Source organism: Bufo gargarizans, chromosome 4 (assembly GCF_014858855.1).
Source record: "Bufo gargarizans isolate SCDJY-AF-19 chromosome 4, ASM1485885v1, whole genome shotgun sequence".
Taxonomy (NCBI): domain Eukaryota; kingdom Metazoa; phylum Chordata; class Amphibia; order Anura; family Bufonidae; genus Bufo; species Bufo gargarizans.
Genome location: NC_058083.1, coordinates 238,304,758 through 238,317,402, shown reverse-complemented (window position 1 = coordinate 238,317,402; position 12,645 = coordinate 238,304,758). Strand labels below are relative to the sequence as shown.

At 40.2% G+C, this 12,645-nt stretch overlaps 1 protein-coding gene across 2 annotated transcripts in view; it reads right to left on the bottom strand.

The window, feature by feature from the left end:
• Positions 1 to 12,645, bottom strand: part of ADGRB3 (adhesion G protein-coupled receptor B3) — a 1,058,998-nt gene that overhangs the window by 464,531 nt on the left and 581,822 nt on the right. For both annotated transcript variants that reach the window (XM_044289463.1, XM_044289464.1), the window contains exons 8-9: positions 10,527 to 10,628; positions 10,134 to 10,240 (exon numbers count right to left, since the gene is read on the bottom strand). In XM_044289463.1, coding sequence (XP_044145398.1) covers positions 10,134 to 10,240; positions 10,527 to 10,628 — 209 coding nt within the window. The remainder of the gene's footprint in view (positions 1 to 10,133; positions 10,241 to 10,526; positions 10,629 to 12,645) is intronic.

Genomic DNA, 12,645 nt, shown 5'->3' with positions numbered 1-12,645 from the left:
TTTTGCATGCTTTAAGAGGTGGAAATAGGTGAAGACAGTACACAGGGTCATAGCCAGACCACTCTCCGTTCGTCTTCTCAGCGCAAATTGGATGATGATGATGAGGAGGAGGAGCAGGAGACGGTTGCCTCCGCTACAGAGTGCAGTACCCACAGCAGGTTTATTCCATCTGTTTAGCGTGGATGGGCCAAAGAGGAGGAAGAGGATGAGGAGATTGAGAGTTATCCTCTTGATGAGGACAGAGAAGTCTTGTCTGTTTGGACTCTGGGACACATGGCTGACTTTATGTTATGCTGCCTTTCCTGCGACCCTTGCATTTTGGCCAACTCTGATTACTGGTTGTTCACCTTTCTCAACCCCCGCTACAAAGAGAACTTCTCACCTCTCATTTCTGTGGTGGAGAGGAATAGCAAAATTATGCAATACTAGAAGGCCCTTGTGGAAAAATTGCTCCAAAGATTTCCAGCTGACAACGTTGGCAGCAGAGTCCGTAGTTCCCTGGGCAGCCAAGGAGGGGAGACGAGGGGAACACACAGCAGTTCCAACAGAGGCAAGGCCACACTCTACAGGGCCTGGGCCAGTTTCATGACACCCTGCCTAGTGGCACAAGGAGAGAAACGTTTTGGAAGATGGTGAAGGAGTACGTAGAAGACCGTCTGAGCGTCCTCAATTATTCCTCTGTGCCTTACAACTATTGGGTGTCCAAGCTGGACACGTGGCATGAAATGACACTCTACGCCTTGGAGGTGCTGGCCTGCCCTGCTGTCAGCGTTTTCTCAAAGCGGGTATTTAGTGCTGCTGGGGGCATAATAACTGATAAGCGCATCTGAATTTCAACTGAAAATGCTGACAGGTTTACTCTTATCAAAATGAATAAGGATTGCCCCTGACTTCTCTACTCCACCAGAGGAAAGCGACTAAACATAAAGGCACTTTAAATGTGTCTTTTATAGTGTAAGGAATACACTGTATTCCCTTGCACCCCTTCCACCACAAAAAAGGATATATGGTTAAATCATCCTTTTCTCGTCCTCCTTCTCCATCATGTCAACATGCTTATTAGTCTGCCCTGGCTCCTAATCTTTTAGAAGGTAAGCTCAGCAGCGGGACCTCAACCATAATTTTTTTCGATGGTCAGCTCAGCAGCAGGCCCTCGCCCATAATTTTTTCCATGGTCAACTCAGCAGCAGGCCCTTGCCCATGATGTTTTAGAGGGTCACCAGTGGGTCCTTGCTCCTAATGTTTTTGAGGGTCACCAGCAGGCCATCAATCATAATTTTTCAAGGGTGTGTATGTCTAATAAATGGTGTATTGGAGTGCCAGTTCCCTGTAATTTTTGGCAGCCCTTTCACTTAGTACATCGGCTTTATGAGTGTAGGAGTCCCACTACCTGAACATTTGTACCACAATGTGAATGAGGCCCTCCTTTATGTGATATACAGGTTGTATTGGAGTGCCTCTTCCTTGAAATTTTTGCCAGCACTTGCACTTTATATACAAGTACATATACAGGAATATTTCCTAACAATTTTTTCTCTAAAATCTATTTTATCTTCGGTTTTGCGTGTATTATTGTCACTCTGTAAAATTGGTGTTCTACTGGGATAACATCGTTCCCAGCAGTGACCTGGGAGTCCAAGATGCATCCAGACATCCTCCCCATGCTGTTTCCGAACCATTTCAGTGGTGTTTCCATAAATTTCTGACCTTTTCATGTGAACCAGACACCCTCCCCTTTAGTGCAGGGGGTGCCTGGTTTAATGCTTGGGTTTTCCCATTGACTTCCAGTGTACTCCGGTACTCTGTAGAGCACACCACATGGAAGCTTCCACCTAGCATGTCCATGGAAAGCCTGGTACGTCACTGGGTCTGACGAAAATTCACTTGCCCTACGCAATTCAGCACAGGGCAAGGGGGAACATCAGAGATTTTTACTCATTTTTGGTGTATGACAGCAGATGGGGTTTTGTCTGGCTTCACCCCTTTAAGTAAGCTACAATTGTAGGGATAGCCTCCTTTAACTCATAGGGAAATCATGGCATTGCCATGAGTCATGCAAGATTTGATAGAATCTCATGGTAGAAGACCCGTGCTGGTAACATGACATTTATGAGTGCCCCCCATAGGGAATTTCACAATGACTTGCAGGCATCCTACTCTTACCTTCAATGCATTTGAAAAGTCTTTAGACCCTTTCAATTTTTTAAAAGTTTGTTATTGGTTAAAAAAAAAAAAAAAAGTTTTACCCATCAATCTGCACTCAATACCCCATAATGAGAAAGTGAAACCCAATTTTTTTTTTTTTGCTAATTTATTAAAAAGAAAATACTTACATTTTTCATGGACATATTTGTTCAAACACTTTGTTATAACACTTTTAATTTAGCTTTGGGGGACTCCTATTTCTTTTTATCATGTTTGATAAAAAGTTCTGCTGCACTGAAGGTTCACAAGAGCACAGTGGCCACCATATTTATTAAATGGAAGAAGTTTGGAGCAACCAGGACTCTTCATAGAGGTGGCTGCCCAGTTGGGGGGAAATGGCTTTGGTAAAAGAGGTGACCATGAACCCAATGGTCACCCTGGATGAGCTCCAAAAATTCTGTGTGCAGATGGGAGAATCCTCCAGAATGTCTACCATCACTGCAGCACTCCACCAATCTGGACTTTATGGGAGAGTGGCCAGAAAAAAAAAGTCTTTCTTTAGTAAAAAAAAAAACTATTTCAAGCATCATGTGTGTCTTAAGGAAACCAGCTCATTATCTGCTTGATATCATCCCTACAGTGAAGCATGGTGTTATTCAGGGTCTGGTATACAGAGGCTGGTCATAGTTAGGAAAAACTAAATGGATATAGAGAAGTATAGAGATATTCTTAATGAAAACCTGATCCACAGTGCACTAGACCTCAGCCTGGGCTAAAAGTACCTTCCAACAAGAAAACGACCTTAAACACACAGCCAAGACCACACAGGAGTGGCTTAGGGACAACCCAGTAAATATCCTTCAGTAGCCCAGCCCACAGACCTGACTGAAACTAATCAAACTTCTCTAGAGAGACCTAAAAATGTCTGTCCACCGACAATCCCAATCCAACCTGACAGAGCTTAAGAGGATCTGCATATAAGAATTGCATAAAATCTCCAAATCCAGGTGTGTAAACATTGTGGCATCATACACAAAAACACTGGGGGCTATAAATGCTGATAAAGGAGATTCAACTAAATACTGAGTAAAGGATCTGAAAAGTTTAATAAATGCAAGGTTCTTGTTTTTCCTTTTTTTTTTATTTAAATGATATTTTGAACATTATGGAGTAGATGTATCAAAACTAGTATAAATGAAAACTGGCCTAGTTGCCCATAGCAACCAATCAGATTTCACCTTTAATGTTTTGAGCTCCTTTGGAAAATGAAAGGTGGAATTTGATTGCTTTCTATGGGCAACTAAGCCAGTTTTCCTTTACACCAGTTAGACAAATCTCCTCCTCAGTTTTTTTCTTTGTCATTATGGGATATTAAGTGTAGAATGATGGGGAAAAACATATACTTTTTTCTTTATTTATCCGTGTGCTGCAACATAACAAAATGTAAAAAAAAAAGTGAAAGAGTCTGAACGTTTGAAGGCTTTTCAAAAGCATTGTATATCAACAAAATACTACTAATGTTAGAATGTTATCTGGTTTTCTTCCTTTTCAAGTGAATACATTTTTAAGGGAACTGTTGATGTAATACAGACCAGACTACAGACAAAATTTTGTGAATCCTGCATTGTCAATGATGACTTGCAAAGCCTGCCTAGATCTTCTGTTGAGCATCATGACAGTCTGGGTACAGCATAAAAACTTCAATAGGATAACTGTAGGAAATATTAAATCTCTCTGAGCTGTATGGTAAAGTTATCAGATAGTAATAGAGAGGAGCAAATTACTTGATGCAAATGGTTCGCTCATCTCTAGTTAGTAAATTGCTCATGTTTAAAAGGTTGGTGGGTCACTTGTTGATTAGTTTAACGGATTTGGTCTTAAAAAATTGATCAGATCAAACAGGGATTAAAACAGAAAACAATGAAGCAAATTAATAGGTGGTTTAATCTAAGACTAGATAGTGTAAAGGAACTCCATATTTATTATCCAGCATCAACAACTATAATAAATCTGGTGCATCTTTACACTCTCTAGTCTAAATATATAGATGAGATTTATCAAAACTGGTGTAAAGGAAAACTGGCTTCATTGTCCATAGCAACCAATCAGATTCCACATTTCATGTTTCATAAGAACCCTGAAAAATGAAATCTGGAATCTGATTGGTTGCTATGGACAACGAAGCCAGTTTTCCTTTACACCAGATTTGATAAATCTCCCCCACAATTTATAACTGTTAGACAGGATTAGTAAATCTATCCTAATAGTTAGAAACATAGAATGTGTCGGCAGATAAGAACCATTTGGCCCATCTAGTCTGCCCAATATACTGAATACAATGGATAGCCCCTGGCCCTATCTTATATGAAGGATGGCCTTATGCCTATCCCATCCATGCTTAAACTCCTTCACTGTATTTGCAGCTACCACTTCTGCAGGAAGGCTATTCCATGCATCCACTACTCTCTCAGTAAAGTAATACTTCCTGATATTACTTTTAAATCTTTGCCCCTCTAATTTAAAACTATGTCCTCTTGTAGCAGTTTTTCTTCTTTCAAATATTCTCTCCTCTTTTACCTTGTTGATTCCCTTTATGTATTTAAAAGTTTCTATCATATCCCCTCTGTCTCGTCTTTCTTCCAAGCTATACATGTTAAGTTCCTTTAATCTTTCCTGGTAAGTTTTATCCTGCAATCCATGTACTAGTTTAGTAGCTCTTCTCTGAACTCTCTCCAAAGTATCAATATCCTTCTGGAGATATGGTCTCCAGTACTGAGCACAATACTCCAAATAAGGTCTCACTAGTGCTCTGTAGAGCGGCCTGAGCACCTCCCTCTTTCTACTGGTAATGCCTCTCCCTATACACCCAAGCATTCTGCTAGCATCTCCTGCTGCTCTATGACATTGTCTGCCTACCTTTAAGTCTTCTGAAATAATGATCCCTAAATCCCTTTCCTCAGATACTGTGGTTAGGACTGTATCACTGGTTTTATATTCTGCTCTTGGGTTTTTACACCCCAGGTGCATTATCTTGCACTTATCAACATTCAATTTTAGTTGCCAGATTTCTGACCATTCCTCTAATTTTCCTAAATCCTTTTCCATTTGGTGTATCCCTCCAGGAACATCAACCCTGTTACAAATCTTTGTGTCTTCAGCAAAAAGACACACCTTACCATCGAGGCCTTGTGCAATTTCGCTGATAAAGATATTAAACAATATGGGTCCCAGAACAGATCCCTGAGGTACCCCACTGGTAACAAATCCTTGGTCTGAATATACTCCATTGACTACAACCCTCTGTTGTCTGTCACTCAGCCACTGCCTAATCCATTCAACAATATGGGAGTCCAAGCTCAAAGACTGCAGTTTATTGATAAGCCTTATATGTGGGACAGTATCAAAAGCCTTACTAAAGTCTAGATAAGTGATGTCTACTGCACCTCCGCCATCTATTATTTTAGTCATCCAATCAAAAATATCTATAAGATTAGTTTGACATGATCTCCCTGAAGTAAACCCATGCTGTTTTTCATCTTTCAATCCATGGGATTTTAGATGTTCCACAATCCTCTCCTTAAGTATGGATTCCATTAATTTCCCCACTATTGATGTTAGGCTTACTGGCCTATAGTTTCCTGATTCCTCCCTACTACCTTTCTTGTAAATGGGCACAACATTTGCTCATTTTCAATCCTTTGGGACGACTTCTGCTACAAGTAATTGGTTAAATAAATCTGTTAATGTTTTTGCTTAAAACCTATGTTGTAGAAACATATTTTGATGTCAGAATATAAACATTATGAAGAGAATGTATTAAGACTGGTATTTATTATGCCAATCTTAATAGCACCTCCCTCTGTTATATGATGCACCAGAATCATTAAGAGGCAATGATTGTGGCAAATCTGCAGCAACTTTTTTGTTTTGTTGCTAAAGCAGAAAGGAAGGTAGAAAGTGGAAACATAATTATAGACACCTCACATGCAGGAGACTTTTCTTTTTAAAGAGAGTAGTGGATTTGCATTCATCAATCAATAGACAATCTCCCCATTACCCTTTAAATTTAAATCTGGAGCAGGTACATTATGCAAAAAGGAATATTGTAATCCATAATACACATGATTAAGAAATTCAATATTATATGTCACCTAGGGTTTCTATAAGTTGTAGAAAGATATGTAGATGTGTGGTTTTATATGGGCACTGAATGCCTTACTCTTATATAGTAATTTACAGTAAGATATGCATTATCCCATTTATATATTTCATAATTGTATTTATGTGGTTTCATTAAGATACGTAATGGACCCGAACATCCAGCAGTCCACTCATCACTAGTAATGATGAAATTGGTCACATTCAAAATAATTAGAGATGAGCGAATTTCCGCTTATGAAATTTGTTTACAGTTTGGTGGTAAAAGGTAAATTGCGTTATGTATTCCGTTACCACGGACAATAATGCAATTTTATGCCTTTAGATGTATTCTGTTATTCATTACGTCATTATAGAAGTTTATGGACTGCAAAACGGATCCTTCCTGTTTCCGTTATGCTGTAGAATACTGCCCTGCATAACGGAAACAGGACGGATCCGTTTTGCAGCCCATAAACTTATATTATGATGGAATGAATAATAAAATGCCTCTAAAGGCATTCCGTTATGCATTCCATCATAGGATTACGTTATGGTCCGTGGTAACGGAATCCATAATGCACTTTGCCTTTTACTACCAAATGAATTGTGAACTAATTTCAAAATATTAAATTTGCTCATCTCTAAAAATAATCTTTGCCTACTGTACTTTGTTATACCAATAGTTTCAACATTTTTTTTTCTTATGAAACATTAAGGATCCTTTACAGTGACCGAGTATCTGCCAGACAATCGCTAACAAGAGTTCATAGAAAAGCTTGTTAGCGATTATCTGGCTGTGTAATTGTGCCGTCAATTAACTGATGAATGAGTGAAACGCTCAATTGTCAGGTAACTGGATAATTTGTGCAGGCACCTAAATCATTGTTTGGTGGCAGCAGATTGTGCAGTCTAAACAGCACTCTGTGCTGGCAAATAACAAGTCTGTATGAGGACGAGCGATGGCATTAGTGATTACCCCTCCCCATACTAGAACAAGTAGAGGAGATCGCTGCATGTAAATGTAGATTTTTCCTCCACTGAAGAGCAGGCAATTGTCCCGTCTAAGGCCTCTTTCACACTTGCGTTGTCCGGATCCGGCGTGTACTCCACTTGCCGGAATTACACGCCGGATCCGGAAAAACGCAAGTGTACTGAAAGCATTTGAAGACGGATACGTCTTCAAAATGCTTTCAGTGTTACTATGGCACCCAGGACGCTATTAAAGTCCTGGTTGCCATAGTAGGAGTGGGGAGCGGCATACTTACAGTCCGTGTGGCTCCCGGGGCGCTCCAGAGTGACGTCAGAGCGCCCCATGCGCATGGATGACGTGCCATACGATCACGTGATCCATGCGCTTGGGGCGCCCTGACATTACTCTGGAGCACCCCGGGAGCCGCACGGACGGTAAGTATGCTGCTCCCCGCTACACTTTACCATGGCTGCCAGGACTTTAGTGTCCCGGCAGCCATGGTAACCACTCTAAAAAAGCTAAATGTCGGATCCGGCAATGCGCCGAAACAACGTTTAGCTTAAGGCCGGATCCGGATCAATGCCTTTCAATGGGCATTAATTCCGGATCCGGCCTTGCGGCAAGTCTTCAGGATTTTTGGCCGGAGCAAAAAGCGCAGCATGCTGCAGTATTTTCTCCGGCCCAAAAACGTTCCGTTCCGGAACTGAAGACATCCTGATGCATCCTGAACGGATTTCACTCCATTCAGAATGCATTAGGATAAAACTGATCAGGATTCTTCCGGCATAGAGCCCCGACGACGGAACTCTATGCCGGAAGACAATAACACAGCTGTGAAAGAGCCCTAAAGGGACCTTACAAAGGGTTCATCCGAGATAATTAAACATCTGGGAAAAGCCCTAATATGGCTTCAAATGATATCTGTGTGTGTATAGATAGATACTGAATATGTATGTAGCACTGGTTCATTTATTTACAAACAGTAGGGTTGAAGTACCGGTATACAGAATGGGACCTCTACAGCCAATCACTGTCCTCGGCAGTCTATTGCTAAAGAGAGTGATTGGCTGCAGAGTTGATTTTCCACATACCTGCATGTACTGTGCACATCACAGTGTTCGTGACATGTACAGTGATATGCCAGGAAATGGCATGTGACTTACTTCTGCAGGCAACTGAAGAAAGTGATTGGCTACCTTGGTCAGGTGCCATATCTCAGCCCATGAGTGATGCTGTTTCAAAGCAAGCAGCACCAGGGGAAACAAGAACAGCACTGCAGAGAACAATGTTGAAGAAAGGGGTTAATATAATGAGGGAGACTTATGAAGAATGGCTTTCCCATGCGCAAATCTTGATTCCTTGTATGCTGGAGTGAGGTGGCCTAGTTTATTAAACTATAGTAAATGTGTGAGCTTATGGGAAGCCTCACGCCTTCTGCCTTGCACCGCCCATTTGCTAGCCACTTTAGAATAGTGTTGAGAAGCTCAAGAAGTCCTAAATTATGGTGTGAATATACAGCACACCATACTTTACCACAAATAGGGGTGTAATAGCTTTGATAAATGCCTCAATTTTTTCTATTTTAAAGAGTGGCTGTATTATTATTTAATATTATTTAATAAAGAAATGCGTCACAAAGCAAATTTCTTTGTAAATAATGATTGCAATGACAGGAAAAGGCGCTGCCCCCGTCATTGTACCCCTCAGATGCCGCATTCATACATGATTGCCGCATCTGATATCAATAACAGATTGTAACAAAAATTGAAAAATATACCTGATCCACTTGCTCGCGTCGGGCCAGCTGCTGCCATCTTGCTTGAAGGTCTGGCGTGAAATCTTGCACAGCCCAAGATGATGTCATCACACCGACAGGCATGGTGACATCATACATCACCGCGCATGAGATTTTGGCAGAGATCTTCAAGCTAGATGGTGGCGGCTGGCCCGTCACGAGCAAATGGATCAGGTAAGTATAATTCTTTTTTTGCTTTTTTTTTACACTATTTCGGGTTAAATCAATTCACTACAGCGAAGGACGAGAAAATTCGGCTTTGTGGCGAATCAAATTTATCCCATCACTGATAATGAGCCTAGTATAAGCACTGCTTCCTCACTGCTTTTACACTTTAAATTGACGGAACAACCTCCTGGTTTTCTGTGTGATTTATCCCTTATTATCAGCTTTTTTTGCTCCCTATAAGAAAGCAAACATAATGTGAGGTAAGGGAAGTGAGATCACTGCATACAGTACTGGCAGAAGGGTTACATTCCCTGCTTTTGGGAGAAATTGATCCCGCTGTGCAGCTGAAACAGGTAATAATATGGTTGAAACAGAAGTTAGGGAAGCCCAAACATAAATGTTCCTTCACAGTTATGATTGCACAAAAAAGCACAGCCATTATGCAACCTTTTTTGAAAACTCTAGTGAGCTTTAATTTAAGGGCTTGCCCAAAAATTTTTATTATTTTAGATAACTTTTTTATGCATCTTCAGTGCATGTGCTTATGACTGGACAAACTTTGTTAAAAAACAAAAATCATATGTGCCATACAATAACTGTACTGGATAAGACACATGCAAAAATTTTTCATTTCTGATTCAAATAGTGTTTTGCAGGTTTTTAACTGAGAGCACAATGTGACAGAATTAATACGGTATACTCATTATTCCCGCTCATTTCCAGGAAAGCTAACTGAAATTGACTTTGCAGTGATTAAGGCTTGCTTCAGCTAATCTGAGGAAGCTGAATTCAGAGCCATTTTCATTGCTTAGTCTATTCTGCATTTTTGGACTAGATACGAATGAGTTACATTTCCCACACAGAGGCATAATAGGAATTAAACATAACAAGGACAAAAGCTGGCTTTGCACCTACTGAAAGCTGCAAGTGTCTGTATTCAGCTGATATGCATCTTGCAAAGCTCGGCTGTTCCCAGAAGGCTACACCATGAAGATTGAGCGAGCAGCGTCTGCTAGTGGTTCCTATGAGTCACACAGGATGCAGAAAATATTTATGTTAGCCTCAACAGCAATGCTGAAATCATAGCAAGGCAATCTCGTAAATGACTCTATTTAGCTACATAGCATTGAGGAAATGGCTTACACAATACATTCCATTTTCTTAAAATTCCATTCATACAAATGATTATTATAGGCATGCAATTATATATTTGTAAATTTGGATAGGACCTATCAAACATTTATTCTTCACATTGTTCATAAAGTCCTATAAACACCAAGCTATATATCTTAATGGAGGAACATTTACCAGTAGCATTAAGAGGACATCGATTGAATGCCAGGTCTCCAGCTGGGGTTCTTTTCCATACCATAGACATCAAATAGTCCTCCGGGCAGATTTCATAAGGAGCTGTGAATAAGAGTGAGAGATTTATATTAAACACACACATCTAGGATTCTGAGATTATTTGTCACGCTATTCAGTTTTCAACGTGCCTGAGGAAAAAACCTTAGTAGTCCAGTGTGTTTGTTTCTAAAAACATTATCTCCATGGTAGAAATAGCTCATCCAGCACTTTCAGCCTGTCAGATTTTAAAGTAATATTCTGCAGATGACTGTGGTATTCTATCTCAATTCATAATGCATCATGGCATATTGCATATGATGCTTTATTTTGTTTTATTGATGTGTCCGGAATGGAAAAAAAAACAAAAAAAACAACACTTGCTTGACAACTTACCTCCCTAAGTAAGATAAGTAAGTCAAAGGGGTTGTCTCACTTTAGAAAATGGCATTTATCATGTAGATAAAGTTAATACAAGGCACTTACTAATGTCTTGTGATTGTCCATATTGCCGGCTTGATTTATCTTCCCATCACATTATACACTGCTCGTATCTAGGGCTTATGGCCACCCTGCAATCCAGCAGCTGTTGCCGTGCTTTCACACTATAGGAAAAGGCGATGGCTTTGGTGGTGGCAGGGACTGTGGGAGAGCACACAGGAAAGCAAGTGTCACACCTACCTTGCATCTACGTTACAGTGGTGGCTGTGCTTGCACACTATAGAAAAAAGTCGCTAGTGGGTGGCACCATAGGAAAACACATAGGTGCACATGTGCAGAAGCTCATGTCTTGGCTACCTCATATCTACGCTGCAGAAGTGGTTTTAACCGCCGGAAATGAGCATTGTATAATGTGATGGAAAAATTAATCAAGCCAGCAAAGAAAGCAATATGGACAATCACAATACATTAGGAAGGGCCTTGTAATAACTTTACCAACAAGATAAATGCCATTTGCTGAAGTGAAGCAAACCCTTGAATATTAATTATTCCTGTCCATTTGCCCTACTCTCACTAATCAAATGTCAAAGAAACATCATTTCTGAAGGAAACAAGGCCTGCCTATAGTGAGTGACGTGCTTGCCATTCTACAAGAGACGTTTCATACTTATATGACAATATAAGTATTTTATTATATTGCATTGTGTAGTATATTGATTAGTTCAAATAGTGGAGTCTTAAAAAAAATGAACACAGTGTAAAGCATAGCTCACACACAGATGTAGAACAAACTTCTTTAGAAATATATAATAGAAACCTCTGAAAATCCAGCAGTGGTGAAAAGATATCAGAAGTTCTTAGGAATTTCCAGTATGAAAAGACAGAGCCACAAGGCAGACAAGTCCCAAGATCCTTACATTGGAGAAAATGAGATTACAATATATCCATTGGTGAAGTCTATTGCGCTCAGCAAGTGATCCAAGTTAAGACAAATGCCCTGGAAGAAGCCTTAACAGTGAAACTAAATTTGTGCAATAATGCTGTGACTATCACTGTTTTTATAAATGTGGACATGACCAAGTTATATAACTTTCTCCCTAGGTTTACCTGCTAGTGGTGTGGTTTTTAGTCTGGAGAGTTCAAATAATGCTATGACCTGCCTTGTGCTACTAATGGACAAAAGTATCTACAGCTCATAAAAGTTGTGGGGCTACATACAGGTGACCTGGAAACCATATGTGGCATCCAGGGCACTGTTTTGGGAACACTGCTCTATTGTCAGCACAGTAGGCAGGAACACACCGACAATTTTTGGGGGAAAATTTGGTTTGATCCGAATAAAATCGTGGCAAATTATGTAAAAAAAAGTCTATTTCATGGTTGCAGAGAGCCTTAATAGTGGTGTAGAACACTGTACCTTGCAGTAAAACGCATAGGGAGTCTGCTTCGGCAGTTAAATAATACTGGGAGTCAGTATGACATGCAGATGACAGGCGTCACACTTAGAATCACTGCACACTTCACTTATTTGGGCAGTTACGGGGCCAAAACTGACCAAATAATTCAGCCTTACAGGTCAATGTTAGCGCCAAGAAGAAGAGCACTCCTTTTACACTGTTATCAGCTGATTCCACATAGATGG